The sequence below is a fragment of the Loxodonta africana genome, chromosome 20, assembly GCF_030014295.1.
Source record: "Loxodonta africana isolate mLoxAfr1 chromosome 20, mLoxAfr1.hap2, whole genome shotgun sequence".
Lineage (NCBI taxonomy): Eukaryota > Metazoa > Chordata > Mammalia > Proboscidea > Elephantidae > Loxodonta > Loxodonta africana.
In genome coordinates this window covers 54,722,802-54,750,768 of record NC_087361.1, presented here as the reverse complement: position 1 = coordinate 54,750,768, position 27,967 = coordinate 54,722,802, and the positions used below count along the sequence as shown (strand labels likewise).

The following is a 27,967-nucleotide window of genomic DNA, read 5'->3' as shown; positions in this document are numbered from 1 at the left end:
TTGCTCTGGTCAGTACATTGATTTGGACTTGCAGCCTCCAAACTTCAAGACAATAAATTTGTTTTCAAAAGCCACCCAGCTTGTGGTATTCTGTTATGGCAGCCGTGGGAGACTAAGACACGACGGGACCAAAACCAAAGACAAGGTCTAGGGGTGATGTTCACAGATGACGTTCTTCATGCGCCATTTTCAGTGTCCAAAGGAGATCCTGACCCCCGTCCCCCACCTCAACAACAACAAAACTCTGATTTGTCTTGACTGCCAGTGTCAGTGTTTAGAGATACACTTCTGTAGATTTCCCTGTCACAAGTGGAATGAAGTAGGGAGACTGGGGCAGAAAATGCTCCAAACACCTCACAACTCAGTTCCCATTTTTATCCAGTCAACTGCTGGACCAAGAGCTTTACACAGGAGATGACAGGACCTCGCAATGTGCTCCATGTTTTGTGATTTTAGATCAGTAAATAAATGATGCAGTCACAGTGGGGAAAAGTATATTTCACAGTCATTATAAAAGTACATACATTTAATCATAGTGACATAAATACAGTCCTCACTGATGACCAAATCATACAATTAGAGCCAACTTCTCCTCCTGTGCGTCGCATGATGACAGACGGATGAGTCATTTCCATCCGTCACTCCAGGCTAACTGCAATCACAGGCACAGTGGGTAGAGGAAAACCAGCCGCAGGTCACACAGACAACACACTTTGTACTTACCAAAGGGGCAGTCAAGTTTTCCATATAAATATAATAAAATAATCCAGAATTGAACATTTCTTCTTTCACTCGATGTTCATAGATTTGTCAGGGGACTCACACAACACAAAAACGCAGTTGCTCCCCCTTCTGCTTCCCCCCACCTCTCACTGGGTTCAGAATAAACCTGAGTTCACAGTTCAAGTCACTGGTTGTGACGTGGTCAGCCAGCTGTTCGACCATCCACAGCTGTTCTTGAAGCCCGCGAGGAATGGGAAACACGCTCCCCCGAGTGAACAGTGACACAGAAACACTCATGTTCTCAAGGAAAGTAAAATGCAAGAAAAATGTACCCAGGGCTACAAGCTCACAACACACAGGTATAGGCACCCCTACTGCAGACTTGAAGGGCAGGCCAGCCGCAGCTGGAGGCCAACTTTAGAGGTTTCTTCACCAATCTAAAACCAAACACTCATGATAAATAGAGAGAAGGGTCTTTTCTAGGTGACTCTTTCCTTCCCTCTGCTTACAAAGCTGTTTTCAATGTAAAGTTCTGGAAGCTGGTCTGAAGCCACGCAGAAGGATAACACCAACGGCCATAACTGGCCTCCTCCTACAGTGCCCTAGGGCCAGGGAGACCCCCTTGAGAGAGGAGAAGCAGCTCTAGGTCTTGCCAAGGTCAGCCAAGACTGAGGCATCACAGGGGCTTCAGGGGTAGGCCAAACATCCATCCTCTCCTGGCTTAGTCAGTGACTTGCAGGGTCAGGAAGTCACCACTGGCTGAACAAGAAAATTATGAAGAAGCACCTCATAGCTGTGTGGTAAGAGCTGGCTACCAGCAGAAATGAAGCCAGGCTTTGCAATGCTCGAGGGTCTTGGCCTATTTTGGAATCAACAAACTTGAGACTACTACTCCAGTGTGGCCATGGCGGTGGTTTCTGGTCACCACAGTGTGGCCACGGTGGTGGTTTCTGGTCACCCCAGTGTTTCCACAGTGGTAGTTTCTGGTCACCCCAATATGTCCACAGTGGTGGTTTCTGGTCACCACAGTGTGGCCATGGTGGTGGTTTCTGGTCACCCCAGTGTTTCCACAGTGGTAGTTTCTGGTCACCCCAATATGTCCACAGTGGTGGTTTCTGGTCACACCTGCACTAGTCAAAAGTTGAAGACTCCATTTCATCTTGTAACCCGCTCCTAAAACCACCAGCATCCGACCTGTGCTAATTATTCCCCTTTTTCCAACCCTGCCCATGATCGAGTGTTCCCTAGCAAATGCCAGGCCCCATACCCCAGGCCTCATATGGAGCAAGCCCCCTTCAGGCTCCAGCTGAACAAGGCCAGACAACACCATGGTCCACAAAACGCACACACAGGGAGAAAACAGACACAGAACCAGAGACACATCTTTGGTTTGATCCTTGGCAAAAGGTGTGAACACGGAACATGGACTAAAACCCTGTTTGCAGAACGCTGTCTCCTCAAGGAAGAAACCGTACTGAATTCTGAACACGCTTCCTACCAGGCAAGCCTGCTCACGGCTCAGAGCTAGAGTGGAGCTCCAAAGCACACTTGTTCGCCTGGCAGATTGAAAACTGCACTGCGCGGAGGTAATGTCATCTTTTCGCCATTCACAGTCGGCTTTAACCATCCTTTTTTCTCTTTCTAAACAGCCAATTATAACCATGCTCTACACCTTCCAGAAAGATCCAGCCTATACTGGACAACGGGGTGAGCGCAGAGCTGACCATGGTCCAACAGCCACTAAAAACACCCCCTGAGCGAGCTCCCATGCCCTCACGCTGTATCCTCTTGTGAAAACGCGAGTTTGGTGGGACTCCTCCTCCTCTCTTCACCCAGGTCTTTTTTTTTTTTTTAATTATGCTTTTTGATTTAATGGTATCACATATAGAAAAATCTCTCCGGAGAAGATAATTCAACCATTGACAAGTTTCAACCAAAAAAAAAAAATAAAAACCAAGTCAAAACCTTGCTTGGGAGATGAGTGCTCCCTCTGTCCTTTCTTTCAACAGGGTCCCCAGTGTTTGGGGTTCAACCCTCGTCCAACTGCCCTTTCTGCTCAGAAGTGCAGGCCTGGGCTCCTCCATCTTCCTCTGAGCTTGCTGTGGCGTGGAGCTGCAGTCTGCCAGCTCCTGCGGGCTGCAGGGACTCCCCACTGCAGAGGAAAAAGTGGGGCTATAAGCACCTCGGTGGGTGAACCACTTCGGGAAACTGTCGGCCCGGTGCTGAAAAGAGAACAGTCCGCCCTGAGGCACACACATCCCAGGAAGTGAAGCGAGATCTCTTAACAGTCTTGTAACAGTCTGCAATCCAAGTGGCCCAGATGGATGGCCGGTTCCTGGTTTTCACCCCCAATCCCAGGGGCAGTGGTAGTTCAGTGGTGGAATTATCGCCTTCTATGCTGGAGACCAGGGTTCAATTCCCAGCCAATGCACGTCGTGTGCAGCCACCACCCATCCATCAGTGGAGGCTTGCATGTTGCTGTGATGCTGAACAGGTTTCAGCAGAGCATCTAGACTAAGATAGACTAGGAAAGAAGGCCTGAATAGACTAAGAAGAAAGGCCTGACAACCTACATCAGAAGATCAGCCAATGAAAGCCCTATGGATCACAATGGCCTGATTCGCAACCCGTCATGGGGATGGTTTCATTCCATTGGTCACCATGAGTGAGGGGCTGCAGCTAACAACAACCCCTGAGTCCAGCACAGGGAAGCAGGGACTTGTGATTGGATGGAAGGAAGAAGGGTCTGAGTAACTGAAACTGGGTGCACTAGAAGCCAGCTCTCCTAGCAGTCAATAGCATCTCTGGGGGGGTCCTTGTGAGGCTGGACTGTACAGGCTTCGAGTCTGAAGATTTTAGCTGTTCCAAAGCTGGAGCAGACACATGAGCTGGCAGGAGATGAGGCCACGAAAGATACCCCAGGGGTGCCTCTGTATCTTCAGGCCCTGGCGGACGTGTGGAGCCCGTTCCAAGGTCTTCCTTCAGCAGGCCATGAATCCCTGTGGCCCAGGTTAACACTGGCCCTTGACACCATCAGCCATGTTGAAGGAGAGGCTCACGGGGGCCAGGGGCTGCAGCGGGGGCATGCTGGCCTCCAGAAGCCTATCCGCCGAAGGCTGCAGTGGGGGCATGCTGGCCTCCAGGAGCCTGTCCACCGAAGGCTGCAGGCTCTGATGTCGCTTCCTCAGCATCTGCCCGATGCCCATCATGGGAAATCTGCCACGGCTTTTCACACAATTCGGGCTCCCCAAAGGCTGCGTGGTGCCACTCCCGGGAACCAGGGGTGTAGAGCACACACACTCCTCTTTCGGGGGGCTGTTTTTGTCTTCATGAGCAAAGGAGAGCAGCGTGGGGTGCGAAGGAGTCTGGGCAGGTGAGGTGCTTCTGGGAGGCAGGACCGGGGAGAGCGTCCTCTCGCTGGAATTTCTGTGGGCCAAGTTTATGGGGGGGTTCAGGATCCTGTGGTGGTGAGACGGAGACAGCAGCTCCGTGGGGTCGTCCCGATCCACAGACTCGAAGGAGCGCACCATGTCCAGCATCAGGGGATCCTCCTTGGGGGCAACGCTGGTACTTCCGGGCCCTTGATAGTGGGGCTCCGGTTTCTTTATAATTCTGGGGGTCCTGGGAGGTGGGATGGGAATGAACTCCATGGAAGAAGAGGCCACACAATTGGAATCAGAGGTTTTGCGGAAAATACTGCGGCAGCCAAAGGAATCTGCAACCGAAAAAGGGAACGGAAGCATGAAAACAGCTGCGTAAATGATGCCCACGACCCTTCTCTCACGCCTGCTCTGAAGGCCAGCTTTGTGGAGACACCACGTTACCTCATGGAGGTCAGGGGAACCAAGAAGCAGACGACCTTGGCTACTCCATCAGAGGGGTCAACAGCAGACCTGACCATCCCAGAGGACTGTACAGTCTTTCTAGAAGACAGGAGTGGACAGAAACCTACTAACAGGAGCTCTTCTTGGTTGCCATATGCCTTGTGGCACCAACTGTTCTGGACTGAATTCTGTTCCCCAAAAGTATATGTGGGAATCCTAATCCCTGTACCTGTGGATGTAATCCCACTTGGGAATAGGATTTCCTTTGTTGTGTTAACGAGCCATATCCATGTAGGGTGAGTCTTAAACCAATCACTTTTGAGGTATGTCTTTGTTGTGTGCCATTGAATTGATGCCGACTCAATAGCGACCCTATAGGACAGAGTAGAACTGCCCCACAGGGTTTCCAAGGCTCAGTCTTTATGAGAGCAGATAGCCAGGCCTTTCTCCTGAAGAGCAGCTAGTGGGTTCAAACAGCCAACCTTTCGGTTAGTAGCCGAGCACTTAACCACTGCACCAGCAGGGCTCCTTTTTGAGATACAAAAGGAGCAGTTTAGGCAGAGAACCAAGCAAGCAAGCACAGGCGGGGGAAGATAGATACCAGGTCACATGAAGATGGCCAAGGAACTGAGTTACAGAAGCTGAAAGGACAAGGACCTTCTCCCTTCTCCCAAAGCCAACAAAGAAAAAGCCTTCCCCTGGGGTCGGTGCCCTGAATTCAGGCTTCTAGTCTCCTAACTGCAAAAAAATCATTTAAAGCCATATATTTGTGCTATTTCTGTTATAGCAGCACCAAGAAACTAAGACGCCAGCTTAATATCAGCTCCCCTTTGGGTTGCTCAGAATTTTGGATCCTGCCAAGGGGCCTCTGAATAAATGAGGCGCACGCACTCGACAAGCAATCCACAAAGTACCCACCCCCCCGCCCACAGCATGCCAAGCCCAGCTTATTGAGCATCTGCAAGGTGGTCCTTGGCTCTCCCGCCCTGGAATAAGCATTTGTAATTTGCCCAGAGCCTCATCCAATTTCACATGGGGGATGAACATTCTTCTATACGTTTAAGGCGACGAGTCAGCCTCCAAGGTTTCTATCTCAAGTTGGCACAGGCTGGAAAAGGCTGGAAACTAGGTTTGCAGACTGTGCCAGGAAAGAAAGGGAAACCCACACAGGTTTGGTGCTGAGGGAAATAAAGCCAAGTTCACATGGAACCGGCTTTGCTTTAGCATCTCTCTCCTGCAAGCCCTGCTTCAGGAGCAAGCTGAGGCCCATCAAGGGTGCCTGCAGAAGGAGCTAAGGGCACTGGGACTCCTCTGTGCCTGAAATAAATAAAGACACAAACCTAACCCAGTGGCTGCTGAGTTGATCCCAACTCACGGTAAGCCCATGTGTCTCAGAGCAGAACTGTGCTCCATAGGGCTTTGAATTGTTCGTTTTTTGAGAAGTAGGTTGCCAGGCCTTTCTTCTGAGGCACCTCTTGGTGGAGTGGAACCTCCAAACTTTCTGATCCCACAATACCATTCACCCTGATCTCTGTTCCCAAAATACCATGCACCTAACTCTGCTCCCCAATACTGTGCACCCCAATCTCTGCCCCATGCTATGATCACCTCATCTCTCCTTTCTCTAATCCTTCCTGCACAGATGACCAATACCATACAGTGGGGCCCTTGATGGTTCTTGGGTTGCCTCAGAGGTATCCACTCTGCTTTCTCTCTCAGCATAAGGATCATCCCTCTTCTCGGGGCCCAGACCGCCACCCCCGTGACACGCACATGGCAAACACGCAGCTCAGCGCACGTGGCCTGAGCAGGTACCCAGAGCTGACGCACCTTTGTCAGGGAAAGCAGGCCTGGAGGCCTTCTGGTCCCTCAGGAGCGCCTTGGTGCCCTGCATCTGTGGGACAGGTGAGGCGCTGGCCTGCTTGTGTGAGGGTAGGCTCTTGTCCAACTTCTTGGAGAAAGGCCAGTGGAGAAAATCCCCTCTTTTTTCCTGTTCTTTGGGCTTCTTATCCTTTAAATCAGGAGAAAATATAAAATACTCAGACACAAACAGAATATACAATGTTTTATCGCCTTCTCTTCAGTCTTTTAATCTAGAACAGCCCCCTGCCTTTTTATGTTTTGGTTTTTAGATTAAAAAAAAAAAAGTTATTTAAGACATTCTGGGGGACACTTGGGGAAAATTAAAGACTGCAGAGTAGATGGTATTAGTGAGTTAATATTATTATTCTTAGGTGTGGTGTTATGGTATGAATATTAAACCTTTTGGATGTGAGAAAAAAAAGACTATTCAATGTAATTCCTCTTTAAAAAGTGAACCAAGTGGATCAGAGAAACACCAGCTTTTCAAAACTCTACACTCTTGGCTGTGTGTTAAATGATAGATGAGCCAAAGGCCAGGGGGCGCCCCAGGGAGCCCACGCCCCACCCTGGGCAGCAAGCAGGCTTTGACAGCACTCCGCTCCCTTGAACTGCTCCATCTCAGGGTGCTTCAGCTTGGACAAGGTCATCTCTGTTGTTGGTGTTAGCTGCTGTTAAGTCAGCTCTGACTCATGGCGGCCTCATGTATAACAGAACAAAACGTTGCCCGGTCCTTCGCTGTCTTCTTGATCATTGGTATGTTCGAGCCCATTGTTTCAGCTATTGTGTCAATCCATCTCATGTGGGTTTCCCTCATTTCACTGACCCTCTACTTTACTAAACATGATGCCCTTTTCCAGCGACTGGTCTTTCCTAATGACGTGCCCAAAGGAAGTAAGATGAAGTCTCGCCATCCTTGCTTCTAAGGAGCATTCCGGATTTATTTCTTCTAAGACCCGTTTGTTTGTTCTTCTGCAAGTTCATGGTATGTTCAATATTCTTCCCCAACACCACAGTGCAAACGTGGGAGGTGGGTTTTTTGGGAACAAGCTGAAGGAATGAGGGCAAAACAGATGGGGGCTTCTGGAAATCCACTGTCTAAGAATCTGGCCACAGTCGTGGCTTTGCAAAAAGGCAACTTAAATGTAACTGCTCCCTGTTTAACATCAATTCTTGTTTGATCAGTCAAGCCAAGGAAGTGGCCAATACAGTGTGAGCAAAAATCTATCACCCTGAGCAAATCTGGGTGAGTTACCGTTTTTTTCTACCCCTCCGTCGGGTGAACACTTGGGTGTATACTTAAAACTGGCACTATTTAGCCATTTCTGCTGTACATCTTGCCTTTATAGATTACAATCCTCTGACGGGAGTGAATTTGACTCTTTTATATATCTTCAACCCCACAGCCTCTGGAATAATGCCAGACTCTTTGAGGAAGCTCAGTAAACAGTGACTGAAATGGGAAAAAAATGCCAGTAGAAACCAAACTGAATTAAATTGAGGTCAAGCTTCTGGGAAGGGTGATGCCACCCAGAAGTCCTTTTCCTGACCCTCACGGCCCTGTTTGAGGTTTATTCTTGAACAGAGGAAACCACATCCCTGACCTTACTGCGGGTGAGAAAAAGAAGAGAGATTTTCACATTTTTTGCCTTAAACTTTAAAAGCATTTGCAATTCAAGAGAGTTCATCTATTTTTCATTTATGTTGTTGAAAAGCTTCCCAAGAAAACATCCTCTTGCTCTTTCCTAGCCTTTTCTAGTAAGGCTTTTCAAAGCCTCTATGGAATCAGGGTTCATTTTGGCCAGGTTTTGAGTGGGAGAAGACAGCTGGGGTAAATGGGAGCTGGCGATGCTGAGCCCTGTGCCTCACCGTGAGGGGCCAGAGTCTGCTGGGGGTCTAACTCTTCACTGAGGTGGATCATCCTCAGTGGAGATATGACATGGAAAGAAAGGAGAGGAGGAGCTTCCGGAAACTCCTTCCTCAGCAACAGAACAGCTGCCGTGAGCCTTCACAGAGGACACTTGGGGTGCCAGGCCTCACACTGAGAACACGCCCGGCTAGGTGGTAAATTCTGTTACCCCTTTTCCAGGTGAGGTAATCTACTCTGGAGCCCAGTCAAAACTCAGAATATCATAGCCCTGAAGATGATGTTCTTAACCTCTAACTCAGTACTGCCTGCTGGAAGCCAGGGGCAGGGGCAATCCCAGTGGTGGCTGAGGCTGAGGCAGGGACTGCGCTGTATTCCCAGGGCTCCTGAGACAATATTCAGGATGCTGTTGGGGCTGTGTGGTACAGATTGTTATCGGGGATGCTGTAGGGGAAGCTGTGTAGCCCGGTTGTCATCCAGGATGCTGGGGAGAAGCTGTGTGGTCCCAGGTTGGCATCCAGGATGCTGTAGGGAAAGCTGTGTAGCCAGGTTGTCATCCACGATGCTATAGGAGAAGCTGTGTGGTCCAGGTTATTATCGGGGATGCTGTCAATGAGGCCCTGAGTCCCAGGTTGTCTTGGTCAAGGCCAGCAGAGGACAATCACATTTCTCCACTGCTTCCCTCTCTGACTCTGTGAAACCTTAACAGTCCACCTTCTTCTCTAAGGCAACGGAGAGCAAGCTTTCACACCCCAACCCCACCGACTGGCCTTTCCTGAAAAGCCTGGCAGAATTTCCTCCTCTTGCTGGGTTCTATCTCTATTTCTATACAAAACTCATCAATTCTATCTGTGAACACAGGGGAAAAAAACTGAAGGCACTTTTGTCATCACTTTTAAAACAATATTTGGAAGAAAAGACAAAATTGCAGATTATCCTTTGTCTAGGATTTTTTTCTAAACAATGAGAAAACCTTTGCTGCCTTCGACTCCTCTGCTTGGAGAGCTGCCCGGAGCTCACTTCTCTCCTTTCACTTCATTTCATTCATCTCCTTTAGTAGGTCCATGTCTCTCCTTCCCAACCCTTCTTTGGGCTCTGAAAAGCTAGAGGATCAAGATGCAACATTTCTGGGAGCCAGCATCGCCACCCAGACAAGAGTTTATTAGCACCAAGAGATGCATGAGAGTTTTCTGTGCAAAGAGGCCAAGGTTGGCTCTAGAAATCTCTGCCATAAGTGGCAAAGGGATATTTGGCAATGAGCAGAAGGCCAGCTTTGGGGCAGGAAAAAGGGTAAATGAAAATTCCAGGAAACCCTGTTAAAGCCACCCCTATTGAACTGAATTCCAGGATCCTGATGCTGGTGTTTCCTCTAAAATTCCCCCAGAACTTTCTTCTCCAGCCTAAAAGACTAGGTGATTTCCTAGTAACCGGTTTCTAGGGCGATGGCAAGAATTCACCATACAACTGCTCCCTGCAGGAACCCTCGCTGGGTCAGTCCATGTGCAAAGGGTCAAGAATCCCCTGAAAACGCGTTTGCTTGCAGCCAGCCAATCTCACTGCCCCCTAAGCACATGCCACAAAATGTGTAAACTGATCACCCATTTATACCTCTTCATTTGCACGGCCGGTTTTCTCCAAAAGAAACTTCCTGAGGAGCAGGATGCTAGATTGCCTTAAAAAAGATTGCCTTACGTGACAGAAAAAGATCTTCAGAGGGACTAATTAGGCTCCCCCTCTAGAGGCATCCTCCAGGGCCCTGTCCAGCAACGGGCTGCCTGCCTGCAGGGGTCTGACTACTTCCCAACACCCCGTGGGCCTCTGAGAGCAGATCATGGAATTCAAGCTCTGTCTGAAGCACCTCCTGTTTGCACGCTCGGGTCACCCTCCCGCACCCCTCAGAGCAGGTCAAAGAGGGGACCAGCTGAGGCCTCCATTGCAAACTACACATACTATGATTACCTAGCCAATACTCTTCTAATGTAGTGCACTGTTTTTTGTTTTTTTATTGTGTTTTAGGTGCACATTTACAGAGCAAAATAGTTTCTCATTCAAAAATTTATATACAAATTGTTTCGTCACATTAGTTGAAATCCCTGCAATGTGTCAGCACTCTCCCCCTTTCCCTTTCCACCCCGGGGTCCTCGGGTCCTTTCATCCAGCTTTCCTGTCCCTTCCTGCCTTCTCGTCTTTGCTTTTGGGCAGGTGTCATGCATTGTTTTGACTGAAGAGAGGGAGGAGCCAGTGGGTGACCGTTAGGGACTGAATTGTGTCCTCCAACAAAATACGCTAAAGTCCTAACCCCTGCTACCTGGGAAGGTGGCCTTGTTTGGAAAGAGGGTCTCTGAAGATGTTAACAGCTAACACGAGGGTGGATCCTAACCCCACCTGAGTGACATCCTTATAAAAGAGGAGAAGAGACAAGGAGACAGAGAGGAGGGACAGCCATCTGAGGATGGAGCAAACAGCTACAAGCCAAGGGATGCCAAGGTCTGTGGGAGCTTCCAGAAACTAGGGGAGCAGCCTGGAGCAGAGAATCCTCAGAGGAACCAACACAGCCGACACCCTGATCTAAACTCCTAGCCTCCAGAGCTGTCAGACAATAACTCCCTGTTTGTTAAAGCCACCCACTTGGAGGCACTTTTTAGGGCAGCACTAGAAGATGAAGACAGTGATGATCCACAGAGCTTCCAGAGGGAGGTGTCTGCAGCTCCAGAAGCCTAGTCCCCTCCCTCTGGGGTTTGAGCCGGAGGTACTGGTCCCCAGGGACAGGGCCTCCAACTTATCCAAGCCAGTGGTGTAGAAGAGTAACTCCAGGCCCCTATGTCCCAATAGCCACACCTGCTCTCCCTTCTTCTTGGCTCTGCTTCACTGTGTGATGCACCGGTGACAGCAGCCATGTCTATAGCTCAGTGGTCTGGAAGCCTGGAACCCGTTTCTGGCTCTCAGTAACTCACGGGGGGACCCCGTGCAGGTCAATCCTCCTTGAGGGCAGTGTTCTCTCCTTTGCAACCCAGAAGGTGGGTGTTTCCCAGCTCTTTGAGTATAGAACAGACCCCACACCTCATCTGCCTCATCCTCCGAGCAGCAAATGCCTCCACTGACCAGAACAGATGCCGCTGCTCCTGCCATCACCCCAGGCTGCAGGAAACCTGCTGCCCATGAAGTCCACGTTTCCACGACACACTCAAGTCTGACTAGGGGATGCTGCTGGACGCGGAGCACCGGGGCTTGAGGCGAGCAGAAGTTGTTTTCTTTGAGCAACTCTATCAAGTCTGGCGTTGGCGTCTCCGGTCTGACGTCTCCTTCATGATGAGTGAGCCCTCACCTGACCAGCACAGCAGAGGTGAACCAGGTACTACTAATCACGCACACTTAGGGTGACCCAGGGGCCCAGAGCTTGTGTGTTGGCAGGTTTTGGGTCCTTGCTGCCCCCTGCATAAGGGGGAAGCCACAAAGCCTAGATTTTGCAGCAGCATAAAACTAGAGTGAGTTGAGAAAAAGGTCTGGTTCATAAATGAGGCCACTGAGCCTGGAATCTCTGGGCCATTGGAGAATTCATTTCTCACACAGGTAGGCTTGCAAATGCACAGCTAGGTTGTGTAATTATAACAAAACAAAAAGGTTAATTAAACGCAGAAAGCACTTGGCAGACCCACGCCCAAGCAGGGGTCCGCAGGTTTTAGTTCCGGCTCAGCGGGGAGGGCAGGTACAGAATCTGGATGCCCTGGGCACAGTTCGTCCAACCTTTTAGGATCATAACCCCTGTCCCTTGTTCTTACCTGCACAGCATGGAATTCAAAGTCTCTTGCCCAGGTGTCCAGGGAAGCCTGTGAAAAGCAGCACTTTTCAACAACCCAGGAAGCTACCCCTGCTGTTTATTCCCCAAACTCCACCCACCGCTACTTGCTCTGTGGCTTTGTTGAACATTGTCCTTTTCCATGTTTACAGAAAAACCAAACTCCTGGAAAGCCATGGAAGCAGGAGCCGAACTGACGTGCTGAAAAGACTTTCTAGGTAAACTTTTTATTGAAGTTCAAGACTGCTATGTTAAAGATTGTTATGGACTGAATCGTGTGCCCCCAAAAGACGTGCTGAAGTCCTAACCCGTGCACCTGAGTGTGACCTGGTTTGGAAATAGGCCTTTGTGGATGTGATCATGAGGTTCACATAAGGTCAGTCAGGAGTAGGTGGGTCCTTATAAAAGAGGGAGACACAGAGACAGGGGACAAGTGATGCACACCAGGTGAAGAAGCACCTAAAGCCAAGGAACACCTGGCGCTACGGCCAGAAGCAAGGAGAAAGGTGTGGAACAGATTCTTTCTCAGGGCCTCAGAGGGAGTCAGCGTGGCCGATACCCTGATTTGGACTTCCAGCTTCCAGAAGTGAGACAATAAATTTCAATTTGTATGAGCCATCCATACTCTGGAAACCCTGGTGGCATAGTGGTTAAGTGCTATGGCTGCTAACCAAAGGGTTGGCAGTTTGAATCCACCAGGCGCTCCTTGGAAACCCTATGGGGCAGTTCTACCCTGTCCTATGGGGTCGCTATGAGTCAGAATTGACTCCACGGCACTGGGTTTGGTTCTGGGTTTTGGACCCATACTCTGGACTACAGGATCACTATGAGTTGGAATCGACTCGACAGAAATGGGTTTGGTTGGTTTTTTATGAGCCACCCGTGTATGGTGTTAGGAGTCCTGGTGGTGCAGTGGTTAACAGCTTGGCTGCTATCAAAAGGTTGGCAGTTCAAATCTACCAGCTGCTCCGTGGAAACCCTATGGGGCAGTTCTACTTTGTCCTTCAGGGTCGCTGTGAGTCGGAATCGACTCGATGGCAACAGGTTTGGTTTTGGTTCTTTGGTGTGATTTTTAGTTATGGCAGGCCCAGGAAACTAATACAAACACGCTTCTAACCAAAGCTGAAGGCACAGAAGAGTGCGCTCACGGTGAAGGAGCAACTCAATGCACTTTCACACACAGCACAACCCAAGGGAACAGCCCCCGGATCCATAAACAAAGGCCAGCCTGCACCCCAAGGGCCCCCACATCCTCACCCAGCCCCTTTGTCCTCAGAGGGAACTGCCACCCAATTTCTAAAAGCATAGAGCAGTTTTGCCTGATTTCAAACTTCATTTAAACTTGTCTCAATTTTGAAATAAGACACAAAGTGAGCATTTTAGTATTTTACCCTTAAATGTAGAGCCCCCCAGCCACGCTCTGCACAACTTTTCTCCCAAAACAGCCATGTTACTTTGCCACTGCAGAGAATACTCCTAGTTCTCTTTTACATTTTTCTACATATTACGGTTATTTTTTAAAGGTGTTACTGAAAAAAACTCGGCTTGACGGCTTTAATTTTAAAAAAAAAAGCTGTCATCGAGTTGACCAAGGCTCAGGGCGACCCCATGTGTGTCAGAGTAGAGCTGTACTTCATAGGGTTTTCGGTGGCTTCTTTTCCAGAAATAGATAGCCAGGCCTTTCTTCCGAGGTGCTTCTGGGTAGACTTGAACCTCCATCCTTTCAGTTAGTAAAGGAGTGTGTTAACCATTTGCATCTCCAGGACTCCGGCTTTACTAAGTCAGCTTTGGAACAATGGCTGTCTTCCCTGATCCCCACTGTCCTTGAGGGCCCCTTTTACGGGGAGGGGAGTCCCTCAGCCCAGATGTCTAGCTGTCTTTACATGAGCTATGCGCCCCACTCTCACAGATCTAGCCTCTGCTTTCTGCAGGAAGAAGAGACAGAGAAAACGATAAAGTCCTAAAAATCACATCTGTGATCCCCAGAGGGAGGTTCCTTTCAACCTAATTCAGCTCCTTTGTCTCCTAGGAAGAAAGAACGGGAATGAAGGAGGACAAAGAGGCCATTGCTTGGACTCAGGGTACAGGACACAGTTTCAGCCTTCCCTGGGGGACACAGGCCCACAGCTAGATTGGAGACAACCTGGAACTCCTATTCACCCCTCCCTTGCCCCCCGCCCAGCCACCTCCTACCCCCATGTCTTGGCAGCTTCTCCTCCAAGACCAGCTGATGACAACGGCAACAAAAGCCACAGAGGCCTCAAGTGGGCTTTACTCATAAAACCCTTCCCAGCACGTTTTCTAACTGGCTCTGTTCCACTTTCTGGGTTCCAAAGGAGACAAGCTGGATAACCTAGTCACAGCCTTAATTCAGGTAGCAGACGTGTCGCTGAGTTTGGAGAAAGCAAATGGATCATTAAAAAAAAAAAAAATTTTGGATCATAGGAAACTGAAATCTTGTTTTCCCATTAGTGTTCCTATTTAAATCCTAACCATCAAATATTTCAACAAATGTTCAAAGTGCTCACCATGTGTTCTCAGGGATCAGAGAAAAAAAGGACCTGAAACACAGTTCTGGCACCTTCTGACACTCATCACAGAGACTCAGGACAAGGGTAGCCATGGACACAAATGTTGGCAAAGTGGCTTAGAAGTCATTTAGGCATAGACATGGGGGCATCCAGTACATCTGTTTGTGCTATCGAGGTCCTAAGGAGGCAGTTGAGAAATCAAATGACATATCACATTGGGAAAATCTGCTGCAAAAGACCTTTTTAAAGTGCTGAAAAGCAAAGATGTCACTTTGATGATTAAGGTACGCCTGACCCAAGCCATGCTCTTTCCAATCACCTCATATGCATGAGAAAGTTGGACAATGAATAAGGAAAACAGAAGAACTGATGCATTTGAACTACGGTGTTGGTGAAGAATACTAAATATACCGTGGACTTCCATGAGAACGAACAAATCAGTCTAAGAAGAAATACAACCAGAATGCTCCTTGGAAACTAGGATGGCAAGACTTGAGCTCACTCACTCTGGACATCAGGAAAGATCAACCGCTAAAAGAGGACATCATGGTTGGTAGAACAGAGGGTCAGCAAAAACAAGGAAAACCCTCTATGAGATGGATTGACACGGTGGCTGCAACAATGCGTCAACCTTACTAACGGTTACGAGGATGGCTTCGTTCTGTTATACATGAGGTCACCACGAGTCAGAGCCGACTCGACGGCAGCTAACGACAACAGAAAAAGCAAATGCACATCACGCGCCAGGGGACCTAACAGTGAATTCTGGGTCCCTGGACCCCAGCCGGGGCGACCACCTTCGGTGCTGGTGACTGGGCCTCAGATACCCTCCCTCTCCCCCGTCTGAGGACATGACTATTTGGTGGTGACATGGGACTTGTGTGCTATGCTACGTGCATCCCCTCTCTCTACCAGGCTATGTGTCCCACCTAGAAAGTTCTATTCTCTCCTGGTCCAAATTCCATCCATTTTCTGACACTTGAGTCAAGACCCACTTGATATGCTCACTCGTTCATTTTTGAAAATAATTCACTGAGCACCTAACACAACCACAATGTGCCTTAGAAGTGAGGATGGTGGGACTTCAACTCGATTACCATGGACATGTCATCAGGAGAGACCAATCCCTAGAGAAGGACATCATGCTTGGTAAAGTAGGAGGGTCAACAAAAAGGAGGGACACCCTCAATGAGATGGACTGACACAATGGCCTCAACCAGACTGTGAGGAGTTAAGTCCTTCGGACAAGCCAGACGGCCATGGTTTTCTCCATTTCTCTCCTTGCTGGCATCTTTAGACCCCAGAACAAACCACCACCTCACTGAGGCTTTATGTTTGTCAGCGGGGTTAAAAAGATAAAATTCTGGGCTAACCACCCCCCACCTCAGGAAGTCAGTGGGTCATGATGCAGTAGGACATTTGTTAAAAACCAAAAAACCTGCTGCCATCGAGTGGATTCCAACTCATAGCAACCCTATAGGACAGTGTAGAACTGCCCATAGGGTTTCTGAGGCTGTAAGTCTTTATAGAAACGGACTGTCACCTCTGTCTCCCACAGCAGCTGTTATGGATTGAACTATGTCCCCCCAAAATGCGTGTCAATTTGCCTAGGCTGTGATTCCCAGTATTATGATTGCCCACCTTTGTGTCATATGATGTGATCTTCCTATGTGTGTAAATCCTATCTCTATGATGTTAATAAAGCAGGATTAGAGACAGTTATGTTAATTAGGCAGGACTCATTCTACAAGATTAGGCTGTATTCAGTCAAGCTCTTTTGAAATATAGAAGAGAGAAGCTAGCAGAGAAACAAGGGGACCTCATTACCGTTGAGCAAGAACCAGGAGGGGAGTACCTCCTTTGGATCCTGGGGGTCCCTGCACTGAGAAGCTCCTAGATCAGGGGAAGACGATGACAGCCTTCCCCCAAAGCTGGCACCCTGAACTCAGACGTCTAGCCCACTAGCCTGTGAGAGAATAAATTTCTGTTTGTTAAAGCCAACCACTTCCAGTATTTCTGTTATAGCAGCATTGGAAAACTAATACAGCAGCTGGTGAGTTCTAACTGCCGATTGGCAGCTAAGCACTTAACTACTGCACCACCAGGGCTCCCTGGATATCTGTTAGGAAGGTTAAAAAGATCCGATTAGCCACGTAGCCTGGGATATAAAACAGCTGGAAGAGGAAGTTTTCTGTCTCCTCAGCTGTGGTGCAGGTGGGGCACACACAGTGTAGCTTACAGTTCACCTCAGTGGGCCTGCCTGGCCAGAGGGAGACCAGCAGCAGGGAGGCCTCGTTTAAGCCCCTCACCCATAGCACCAAGTGGGGTGTGCATGGAAGAGTCGTCTGCTCTACCCAGACAGCTTTTGAGTCGGGGGCACTGCTGATTATGGAACTTCTGTTGTACGCTGTCTGATTCTTATACGTAATGAAAGCTGCTTTCCATGTGCTAACGTGTGCTCAGGCTCTAAACGGAAGGACGTGATGTTTAAGGAACAATCCATATTAGTTATTGCTATTTAAAAAAAGAGATCCTTTTTTCTAATGGCCCTGTGGCTATCTAGAAATTGAGCACAAGCTGTGACCATCATGCAGGTCTGGAGTGTTGTCTTACACGTACCAGCAATCATGAAGATGGCGCAGGGCCGGGCAACGCTTAGTTCTGTTATACGAAAGGGCACCAGGAGTTGGCACCAACTCAGGGGCAATTAGCGACAACCCGTGCTAGGGAACTGTGAGGGGCAGAAGGGACACAGCTCCTGCTCTTACACAAGTCCTGCAGGGGAGAGGTGTCGATCAAATAAACCCAAAATGAACGCAGAACTACAAACAGGACAAGCTCCCAGATGCAGAACAGGGGGCAACAGCCGGTGCTGGAGGGACGCGGCCTAATGGCAGAGGTCAGGGAAGGACAGGGGCCTGTGACGACCCGCCTGGTTTATGGCAAAGAGAGACACGAAGCATTTACAGAAGGGGGAGGAGCTAGTGCAGGGGCCTGACACCCAGAGGGAGCTGAGCAAGGCTGTGAGACTGAGCATAAAGGCTGAATTTAGACTTCTGGTGTACTAAACTATCAGAATAAACTTCTGTTTGTTGAAGACATCTACTGGTGGTATCTCTGTTACAGCAGCACTAGATGACTAAGGTGTCCAGACTGGAGGTGATGTTGGCTGGGGCCACAGTGGGGTGATGGTGATGTGGCGGGGACTACAAGGTAGGTTCAGGAGTCAAACTGGCCGAATTTGGTGATGGACTGGCTCTGGGGGTGATAGGAAGGCCGGAGTCAAGGAAGACTCCTGAAGCGACAGATAAATGGATAAACAAAATGTGGTGTATCCATATAAAAAAACCCAAAACCAAACCCGTTGCCGTCAAGTCAATTCCGACTCATAGAGACCCTATAGGACAGAGTAGAACTGCCCCCATAGAGTTGGTCTATCCATATAATGGAATACTATTCAGCCATAAAAAAGAATAAAGTGCTGATACAGGCTGCAACATGGATGGACCTTGAAAACATTATGCTAAATGCCATAAGCCAGACAAACCGACCAGTTGCCATGGAGTCAGCTCGGACTCATGGAAATCCCATGTGTATCAGAGTAGAACTGTGCTCCATAGGGTTTTCAATGAAGGATTTTTTGGCAGTAGATCACCAGGCCTTTCTTCTGAGGCATGTCTGGGTGGACTTGACCTTCTACCCTTTCGGTTAGCAGCTGAGTGCGTTAACTGCTTGCGCCACCCAGGAACTCTGTAAAAGGATCATTTATACGAAATATCTAGAACAGGCAAATTCATGGGGACAGAGGCATAAGGCAGGTTAGTGGTTACCAGGTGCTGGGGGAGGGGAGGACAGTATCATTTCCTCCTGAATCTCTTGCACCCTCCTGGCTACCCTTGGCTTCGTCACTGATTCTCTGTCCACGGCCGCACACTAGTCTAACTGCTGTCATAGTATAGTTACATGTGATAAAATCAGCTGGCCTTGAGTAGAGCGGACTACCTTCCATAATATAATCTAATGTAATTACCCTACGAGTAATGTCATGTCATGACCATCTGCGAAATCTGGTGTAATGTACCCAATCAGTTGAGGTCATACCAGTGTAGGGTGGATCCTAAACCTAACCACATCTGCGTTATAAAAAAGACCAGAATAGACACAGAGAAGCACACACAGGGGAACACAGACACTATGTGAGGGTCACCTACAAGCCAAGGAACGCCAATGATCGCCAGCAGACATCAGAACTAGGAGACAGGCTCACAGGAGGAATCGACATGGCTGAGACTCGTATTTGAACCTTTAGCCTCTAGAACTATGAGACAAGACACTTCCGCTCTCTAAAGCACCACTTGTGGTATTTCTGTTATAGAAGCCTGTGAAGCTAGGACAGCAAGCACTTGTCTTCCGCTACTCCGATGTCCCACAATAAACTACTTCTCTCCACCCTCACCGTGGGAGCAGAGGAGATCCTGGCTTTGCTGTGCTGGTCACCCACCTCATAGGGCTCCTTGGTGGCCCTGCACTTTTCTATCTGGTAGAGTTGGGTCTTGTAGCAGACACTGTCCTGGATGTCGGATTTCTGCCAGAGAAGAAAATAAAAAACATGGCTTAATTCTCAGGAAATAAGAATGTTCATTCTGCAGTCATTAATTTTTAAACAAAAAGCCATGTGTGATAAGTCTGAGGAAGTCCTCCAGTCTCAAGGTCCAGTAAGTCTGGGCCTTTTGGGAATTTGACTTCTGTTCCGCATTTTTCTCCCATTCTATCCGGGTCCATCTTCCATGGCCCTGACCAAATGACCAGTTATGGTCGTTGGGCACCATCTACTTCTTCTGGTCTCAGAGTAGATGAGGTAGAGGGTTTTCAGTAGCTGATTTATCAGAAGGAGATCATCAGGCCTTTCCACTGAGGCTCTGCTGGGTGGACTCCAACCTCCGGCCTTTATGTTAGCGGCTGAGTGTGTTAACTCTTTGTACTACCCAGGGAGTCCTTTATGGCCACAGAAGTACCCAAAGCCTACAACATGGGGAACCCAAAGAACTCAGAGGTAGCAAACCAAAAGGGTAACGGAGAAGCTAAAGTGAAAAGAGCTTGAATAATTCACAATTCTGCACAGGGCTTACGTCTACGGGAAATATTTGAAAAACACCTCAGATAAAAGGTGCTACCTGAGAAGTAGGTTTTGCTACTATTTTATTCCACATTCAGGAAACGCAATCTCACACGAGGTTAAATTAACAGCTCAGGATCAAGTATCAGCAGCTGGGAAACACTTTGAGTGGAACAGTGCTTTTTTTTTCCCAGAAAGAGCACAAGAACCCACCACGAGGCCCCCTTACCCCAGACAGATAGCGTTCCAATTTCTTGTTCAGGAGGAAGTAGATGGCGAGGATGTGGCAGGCGCGGTTGGAGAGCACAGTGTTGATCACATCACTGTTCTTGAAGCCCAGCTTCTCTGTCATGTGCAGCACCACGCTCGGGCTCAGATCCTCCAGGTGGATCCTGCACAGAGGTGGGGAGAACCCATCACTTCTCCACCTTCACGGGGAGGCTCCAGGGCCTCCTAATGCACACAAATACAGCAGCACAGCTGGCCCACACAGGCCTCCTGTGGACAATCAGTGCCATCCATCCATCCTTCCACCCATCCACCCACACACCCACCCATCCACCCATCATCTATGCACATCCATCCATCTATCCATTCATCCATCCATCATCCATCCATCCACGCACCCACCCACCCATCTATCCACTCATCTGTCCAGCCACACACCCACCCATCCATCCATCCATCCATCACCTATCCACATCCAGCCATTCATCTACTCATTCATCTACCCACCTATCCATCCATCCATCTACCCACCCACCCATCACCCATCTATCACCTATCCACATCCATCTATCCATCATCTATCCACCTTCCCACCCACCCATCCACATCCATCCATTCATTTGACTTTTCATTATGAAAAACTTCACAGAAAAGTGAAGGGAAACGGTATAATTACTTTATGCATACCCATCACGTGGGGCTCTGGTGGTACAGTAGTTAAAGCACTTGGCTGTTAACCAAAAGGTCGGTGATTCTAACCCACCAGGGGCTCCACAGGAGAAAGTTGTGGCAGTCTGCTCCTGTAAAGATTTCAGCCTTGGGAACCTATGGGTTTGTTCTACTCTGTCCTATAGCGTTGCTATGAGTTAGAATCAACTTGACGGCAGTGGGTTTATACCCATCATCTGGATTTAGCAATTGTTAACACCTTGCTACCACCACTGTCTGCCAGTCTGTTGTACTGCAGTGGCTTGCGTGTTGCTGTGATGCTGGAAGATATGCCACCAGTATTTCAAACACCAGTAGGGTCACTCACAGTGAAGAGATTTCAGTGGAACTTCTAGACTAAGAAGAAAGGCCTGGCAATCAACTTCTGAAAATTACCCAATGAAAACCCTGTGGATCACAACAAACCATTGTCTGACTCGCCTGCTATGGACACATCATCAGAAAGGATCAATTACTAGCAGGGGACCTTGTGTTTGGTGAAGAGGGTCGCCGCAGGCAAAGGAGACCCTCAGTGAGACAGGCTGGCACAGGAGCCGCAACGATGGACTCAAACATGCCAGCCGTGGTGGGGATGATGCAGGACCAACAACATTTCGCTCTGTCGCTGTGAGTCAGTCAACTCGATGGCAGCTATTGATCTCTGTCTAACACTTTGCCACACTTGCCTCATCTATTTTTTTTTTTTTTTTTTTTGCTAAAGTGATTTAAATTTCAGCTATCATGACATCTCACTCCTAAACACTTTCATATGCATCTTTAAAATCTATCCACATCTCCTACGGAACCACTAGACCATCAATGCACCCAACGTTTCAATAACCCCTTAAACCCGTTGCTGTCGAGTAGATTCCAACTCAGAGTGACCATGCAGGACAGAGTAGAACTGCCTCATAAGGTTTCCAAGGCTGTAATCTTTATGAAAGCAGACTGCGGATGGTGGGTTCAAACCTCCGACCTTCGTTAGCAGCCAGGTGCTTAACCACTACACCACCAGGTTTCCTTAATAACCTCTTAATATTATCTAATATCCTGACTACATTCCTATTTCCCCAGTCGATTCCCAAATTTCTTTACAATTAGACGTTCTTGTCCCAAAATGTACTTGTTGGCTGCGGGTGGAGCCCACCCTTCACCTGGTCTTTGGGGTGGGAAACGAGGGTACTCAGTTGTCAGGCCCCACTTTGCATCAATGAATGCTATGTGCACAGAAGTTCACACATGGGGTGTTTGGGCCTTGGCTGTGAAGTGGGGTGCTCTCCGGGGAAGACAGTTCGGTGTTTCTGCCCAGGACTATTGTGAAGATAAAGTCCTTAGGACAAAGTGCCCAAACAATGCCAGGCATTCATTCATTCAACAAGCCCCCGCCAGGGGTATATTCCAGTGGGGAAAAGGAAACCTGTTTAGTCCTCTTGAGAGTTCTATGAGCAGGTACTACTGTAATCCCCATTTTATAGATGAAGAAGCTGAGGCACAGCAGCCAGGTGATCTGTCCAGGGTCCCACAGGCAGGAAGTAGCAGCACCAGAACTCAAACCCAGGTCTGGCTCAGAGTCTAGATGCTAAATCTCTACGCTCACGGCCTCTCAAATAAAGACACGCAGAACCACCAAATAGATGCTCTGGACAAGAATGTGGGGTGAGGGTACAAGGAGTGTGTGTGTGTGTGTGTGTGTGTGTGTGATCAGACAGAACATTCTAGATCCCTTAAGTGTCCTGTTCCCGTCAAGTTGATCTCGACTCATGGAGGCTCTGTAGGACAGAGTAGAACTGCCCCATAGGGTTTCCAAGGAGTGCCTGGTGGATTCTCAAACCGCCAACCTTTTGGTCAGCAGCCATAGCTCTCAACCACTGCATCCCCAGGGCTCGGATCCCTTAAGAGATACCGGTAAAGCCCTCTGTGAGCAGAAGACAAGCAGCTTGCTGGAGGGCACTGTGGTCTTACCACATAGTTCCAAGACATTATTCCTGGAACCTCAGAACTATGACCAAAAACCAAACCCACTGCTGTCGAGTCGATTCTGACTCAGAGCAACCCCATAGGGTTTCCAAGGCTGTAATCTCTATGGAAGCAGACTGCCACATCTTTCTCCCACGGAGTTGTTGGTGGTTTTGAACCGCTGACCTTTCGGTTAGCAGCTGAGGGCTTTAACCACCACGTCACCAGGGCTCCTTTCAGAACCATAAGGCTCTGAGAAATCCCACAGTACAACCGAGAACTGCAGAGTCAAGGAAATTAACACATCAAGTTTGCACACCAGGTGGCAGACGCCAAGAACAGACCCCCTTCCACCACTCCTCCGTGTAGCCCCCTCCTGCTCTCCCTCTCCCCAGGATTTCCCAACTTCTGTTCAAAGAAAACCTGCCCGATGAAGTCTGCCTTCCTCATGCCTGTCTGCCACAATCTCACAATTTCTAGATAATCAGTGTCATGGATTGAATTGTAACCCCCCAAAATATGTGTACCAATTTGGCTAGGCCATGATTCTCAATACTGTGTGATTGTCATTTGATGTGATTTTCCTGTGTGTTGTAAATGCTATCTCTATGATGTTAAGGAGGTGGAATTAGTGGCAGTTATGTTAATGAGGCAGGACTCAATCTATGGGATTGGATTGTGTCTTGAGTCTATGTCTTTTGAGATATAAAAGAGAGAAGTGAGCAGAGAGATGGGGGACCTCATCCCACCAAGAAAGCAGCACCGGGAGCACAGCACATCCTTTGGACCTGGGGTCCCTGCGCCTGAGAAGCTCCTAAGCCAAGGGAAGATTGATGACAAAGACCTTCCTCCAGGGCCAACAGAGAAAGCCATCCCCTGGAGCTGACAGCCTTAATTCAGACTTCTAGCTTCTTAGGCTGCGAGAGAATAAATTTGTTTGTTAAAGCCGTCCTCTTGTGGTATTTCGGTTATAACAGCACTGGAAAACTAAGACAATGAGTGAGAGGTGGGGTGCAATGACTAGTGGTAAAAAATACTAATCACATGGTTATAAAAAAGAAAACCCAATTACTCAAAGTTCGACAAAACACCTATACAGATGCCTTCATCGTTTAAAGCCACCTGGTAACTCAAGGTGGGCGTGGCCATGCTCAGAGGTGGCCCCAGAAGGGAGCATACTCAGGGTGCAAGGTGTCTCTAGATTGGGGTACAGAGATAGAAGTAAGAGGAGGGAAGAAAGCAGGAGCAGAGACCCCATCTCTGCCCTTCAGATCGATGGGTGTCTTAAAAAATCAGAGAGCCCTGGCAAAACGCGGAATGTTGATGGGCTGTTCGTTTTGATGAATGGAAAGGACCCCCTGGGTGGTGCCAACACTTAACACACTCGGCTGCTAACCAAAAGGCTGGAGGTTGGCGTCTACCCAGAGCCACCTCGGAAGAAAGGCTCGGCAATCTATTTCCAAAAAATCAGCCACCGAAAACCCTATGGAGCACAGTTCTCCTTTGATACACTTGGGGTCGCAGGAGTTGGCATCAACTGGATAGCGAATGGTGGTGATAGTTTAAGTGTTTTTGCAATGAGCAATTTCAGTATGTGGTGCTCCCTAGTTGTTGAATTTGTATGATTTTTGATTGTGTGGATGTTTTACAGAATGGTAAAATGTTCCAGAATGCTAAGTAAAACTTTAACAAGGTAAATTCACATTAAGTCCGTCTTATGCCACTTTGGTCTGTCGTGTGTTACCTATAACCTCCTTCCCCTTGCTCCCATCTCCAGGTGGGAGCTAGGGAGGAGGCAGCTGAGGGCTGTCTATAAAAATGACTGTTCCCAGAAGAGGGCACTGAACTGAGCACACAGTAAACACCTGTTGACTGACTGACATGAACACGTATTATAAAAAATCGGCTTTTAAAGACATTTCCCTCTTGCCTTTTTTCTTCTTTTAATTGTGCTTTAAATGAAGGTTTACAGAGCAAATTAGTTTCTCATGGAACAATTAATACATATATTGTTTTGTGACATTGGTTGCCAGCCCCACAACATGTCGATACACTCTTCCCTTCTCGACATTGGGTTCCCCATTACCAGCTTTCCTGTCCCCTCCTGCCTTCTAGTTCTTGCCCCTGGGCTGGTGTGCCCATTTAGTCTCATTTTGTTTTATGGGCCTGCCTAATCTTTGGCTGAAGAATGAACCTCGGGAGTGACTTCAGTACTGAGTTAAAAGAGTGTCCGGGAGCCATACTCTCAGGGTTTCTCCAGTCTCTGTCACACCAGTAAGTCTGGTCTTTTTTTTATGAGCTACAATTTTGTTCTACATTTTTCTCCAGCTCTGTCCAGGGCCCTCTATTGTGATCCCTGTCAGAGCAATTGGTGGTGGTAGCCAGGCACCATCTAGTTGTGCTACACTCAGTCTGGTGAAGGCTGTGGTAGTTGTGACCCATTAGTCATTTGGACTAATCTTGCCCCTGTGTCTTTGGTTTTCTTCATTCTCCCTTGCTCCAGATGGGGTGGGACCAATGGAGTATCTTAGGTGGCTGCTCACAAGCTTTTAAGACCCCAGTTCCTCTTGCCTTCTGGAGACTAATTTGGAGGTCCAAATAAGTAAGCAGGAGAAGCTTTGCAGAGAGTGATGTAAACCATGAGAACTTTTTCTTTACTTTCTCCAAAAGGAAGCTCTCTGGAGGTTAAGCTCATCCCCTAGGGGCACAGAAGCTCTGTGCTGGGACCCCTTCTGGGCCCTGCTTTTGTGTCTCTTCATCTGTATCTTTTCCGGCTAGACATACCCTCAGACCCCAGACCTGTTGCCATTCAGTTGATCCCAACTCATAGTGACCCACAGGGCAGAGTAGAACTGCCCCATAGGGTTTTCAAGGCTGCAAATTTTTATGAAAGCAGACTGCCACATCTTTCTCCCACAGAGCAGCTGGTGGTTCGAATCACCGACCTTTCGGTTAGCAGACAACCTGCTTAACCACTGCACCACCAGGGCTAGGCAGTTATAAGTACACATACCAAGGAGTCCTGGTCGTTCTAACCGTTAAGTGCTCAGCTGCTAACCTAAAGGCTGGCAGTGTGACCCCACCATCAGCTCCACAGGAGAAAAACCTGGCGATCTGCTTCCATAAAGATTACAGCCAAGAAAACCCCACGGGATAGTTCTACTCTGTCACATGGGGTTGCTATGAGTTGGAATCAACCTGACAGCACCCAACGACAAGTATACACGCTGCTCTGTGAATTCCATAAGTCATTCCAGGACATTATCGAACCCACAGAGGAAGGGGAAGGCAGCAGGTCAGAATACAGGTGCTGCCTGAACTCCCAGACTTGTGCATCACTGAGGGGTTAGAGGAAAACCCCAGGTTTGGGGCCAGTTGGTCTGAAGTGCAGGGACTCATGTGGACTCCTGTACTTGCAGCCAGCACCCACTGACCCAGCCCCGGGTGGCTGGACATGAGAGGGTGCTGCTGGTGATGAGACAGCCATGACAGTGGGAGGTGCCCACTGTGCCCCTGACTGTTGTTTATGCCCGTTAGTGCGCTGTTCTTACTCCTTTATCCACGTGCTGGCAAAACCAGAAAATTCATGATCAAAAGTTCATTTTTTTTGCCTTAAAGATAAGTGTTTTTCAAAATAAAGATGGTAAATACCATATGCCTGCCCCAAGAGTTCAGATATGAGTACTTAACAACTGAATGTTGACTTGCCTGTAGTATAAAGACATTAGTGGGTCTTTCATAAACGAAAGTCACTGAGCTCCTGTTTTCTTCAGTGTACAAGATCATAACCATCTTCACAATCCACCTGTCTTAGTCATTTAGAGCTGCTACAACAGAAATACCATAAGTGGACGGCTTTAACAAAAATAAATTTATTCTCCCATAGTTTAGGAGACCAGAAGTCCAAATTCAGCACACCAGCTCCAGGGGAAGGCTTTCTCTGTCAGCTCTGGGGGAAGATCCTTATCCTCAATTTTCTCCTGGTCTAGGAGCTTCTCAGCACAGGGATCCTGGGTCCAAAGGACATGCTCCCTTCCTGGCTCTTCATTCTTAGTGGTATGAGATTCCTCTGTCTCTGCTTGCTTCTCTCTTTTATATTTCAAAAGAGACTGACTTAGGATACAACCTCATCTTGTAGATTAAGTCCTGCCTCATTAATATAACTGCTTGTAATCCTGCCTCATTAACCTCACAGAGGTAGGATTCATAACACATACGATAATCACATCAGATGACAAAATGGTTGGCAATCACACAATACTGGGAATCATGGACTAACCAAGTTAACACACATTTTGGGGGGACATAATTCAATCCATAACACCACCTAACTAGTTACATGTCCAACTTTATCGTCTGATCAAATCCAAATGTGTAAATTACCGGTCTGGCAAAACCAGTTGTATTAAGTTTGCTAGGGCTGTTGTAACAAAGTACCATACTGGGGGGCTTCAAACGACAGGAATTTATTCTCAGTTCTAGAGTCTGGGCGTCTGAAATCAAGGTGTCAGCAGGGCCATGCACTCTATGAAGGTTCTGGAGGCAGATCCTTCCTTGCCTCTTCCCAGCGTCCGATGTTTGCCAGCACTCCTTGGCGTTCTTGGCTTGCGGATGCATCACTCCAATCTCTGCCTATCTTCACGTGGCCGCCTTCCCTCCGTATCTGTGTCTCTCCTCTTTTATAAGGACACCATTCGTTTTGGACTAGGGTCCAGTCTACTCTAGTATGACCTCATGTTAACTGATAACAGCTTCAAAAACCCTATTTCCAAACAAGGTCACAGTCACAGGTACCAGAAGGTTATAACATCAAAGTATCTTTTATAGAGACACAATTCAACCCATGACACCAGTACAGAATGCCTGGATTTAAAAGTTCTCATCTACAAAAGCCTGTCTACAACTTGCAGAGAAGTTACAAAAGGAGATGCTTCGTCATGTTGCTTCCCGAATGAAGATGCGCCGACACGCAGGGGCACCATGTTTCTAATCCCAGCTCCACTTCCTTCAATAGCCGCTGCCTTGAGTGGATTGATTATGCTCATTTAGACGGTGATTACATTAGCTTAATGACTCATCTACTGCCACGATGCCCCCAGCTTTAACAGGAAGAACCTGTGCACTGCTCTCTAGTTTGAGCATCCCAATGAGGCATGGCCCTTCAGCTCCACTCTCCAGCTCACATTGGGGTAATATTTCTGGTGCCTGTTTCAGACACTGGGCCAAATTGAGCTGGTGTTGGAAAACAGCAATCTATTTCCAGGTTCCCTTGGTAACCTGAGTAATCTAGATTTTGTTTAAATTACCTCCCGTGAGCCAAATGCTAGAATTCTAGATGGCAAACCAACGGCCCCACCT

At 48.3% G+C, this 27,967-nt stretch overlaps 1 protein-coding gene across 1 annotated transcript in view; it reads right to left on the bottom strand.

Moving 5' to 3' along the window:
• Nucleotides 1-282: 282 nt before the first annotated feature.
• Nucleotides 283-27,967, bottom strand: part of HUNK (hormonally up-regulated Neu-associated kinase) — a 134,067-nt gene continuing 106,382 nt past the window's right edge. The window contains exons 7-11 of the mRNA XM_064273184.1: nucleotides 19,947-20,109; nucleotides 19,103-19,186; nucleotides 12,054-12,101; nucleotides 6,378-6,558; nucleotides 283-4,438 (exon numbers count right to left, since the gene is read on the bottom strand). Of these exons, the coding sequence (XP_064129254.1) occupies nucleotides 3,735-4,438; nucleotides 6,378-6,558; nucleotides 12,054-12,101; nucleotides 19,103-19,186; nucleotides 19,947-20,109 (1,180 nt within the window). The 3' untranslated portion in view covers nucleotides 283-3,734. The remainder of the gene's footprint in view (nucleotides 4,439-6,377; nucleotides 6,559-12,053; nucleotides 12,102-19,102; nucleotides 19,187-19,946; nucleotides 20,110-27,967) is intronic.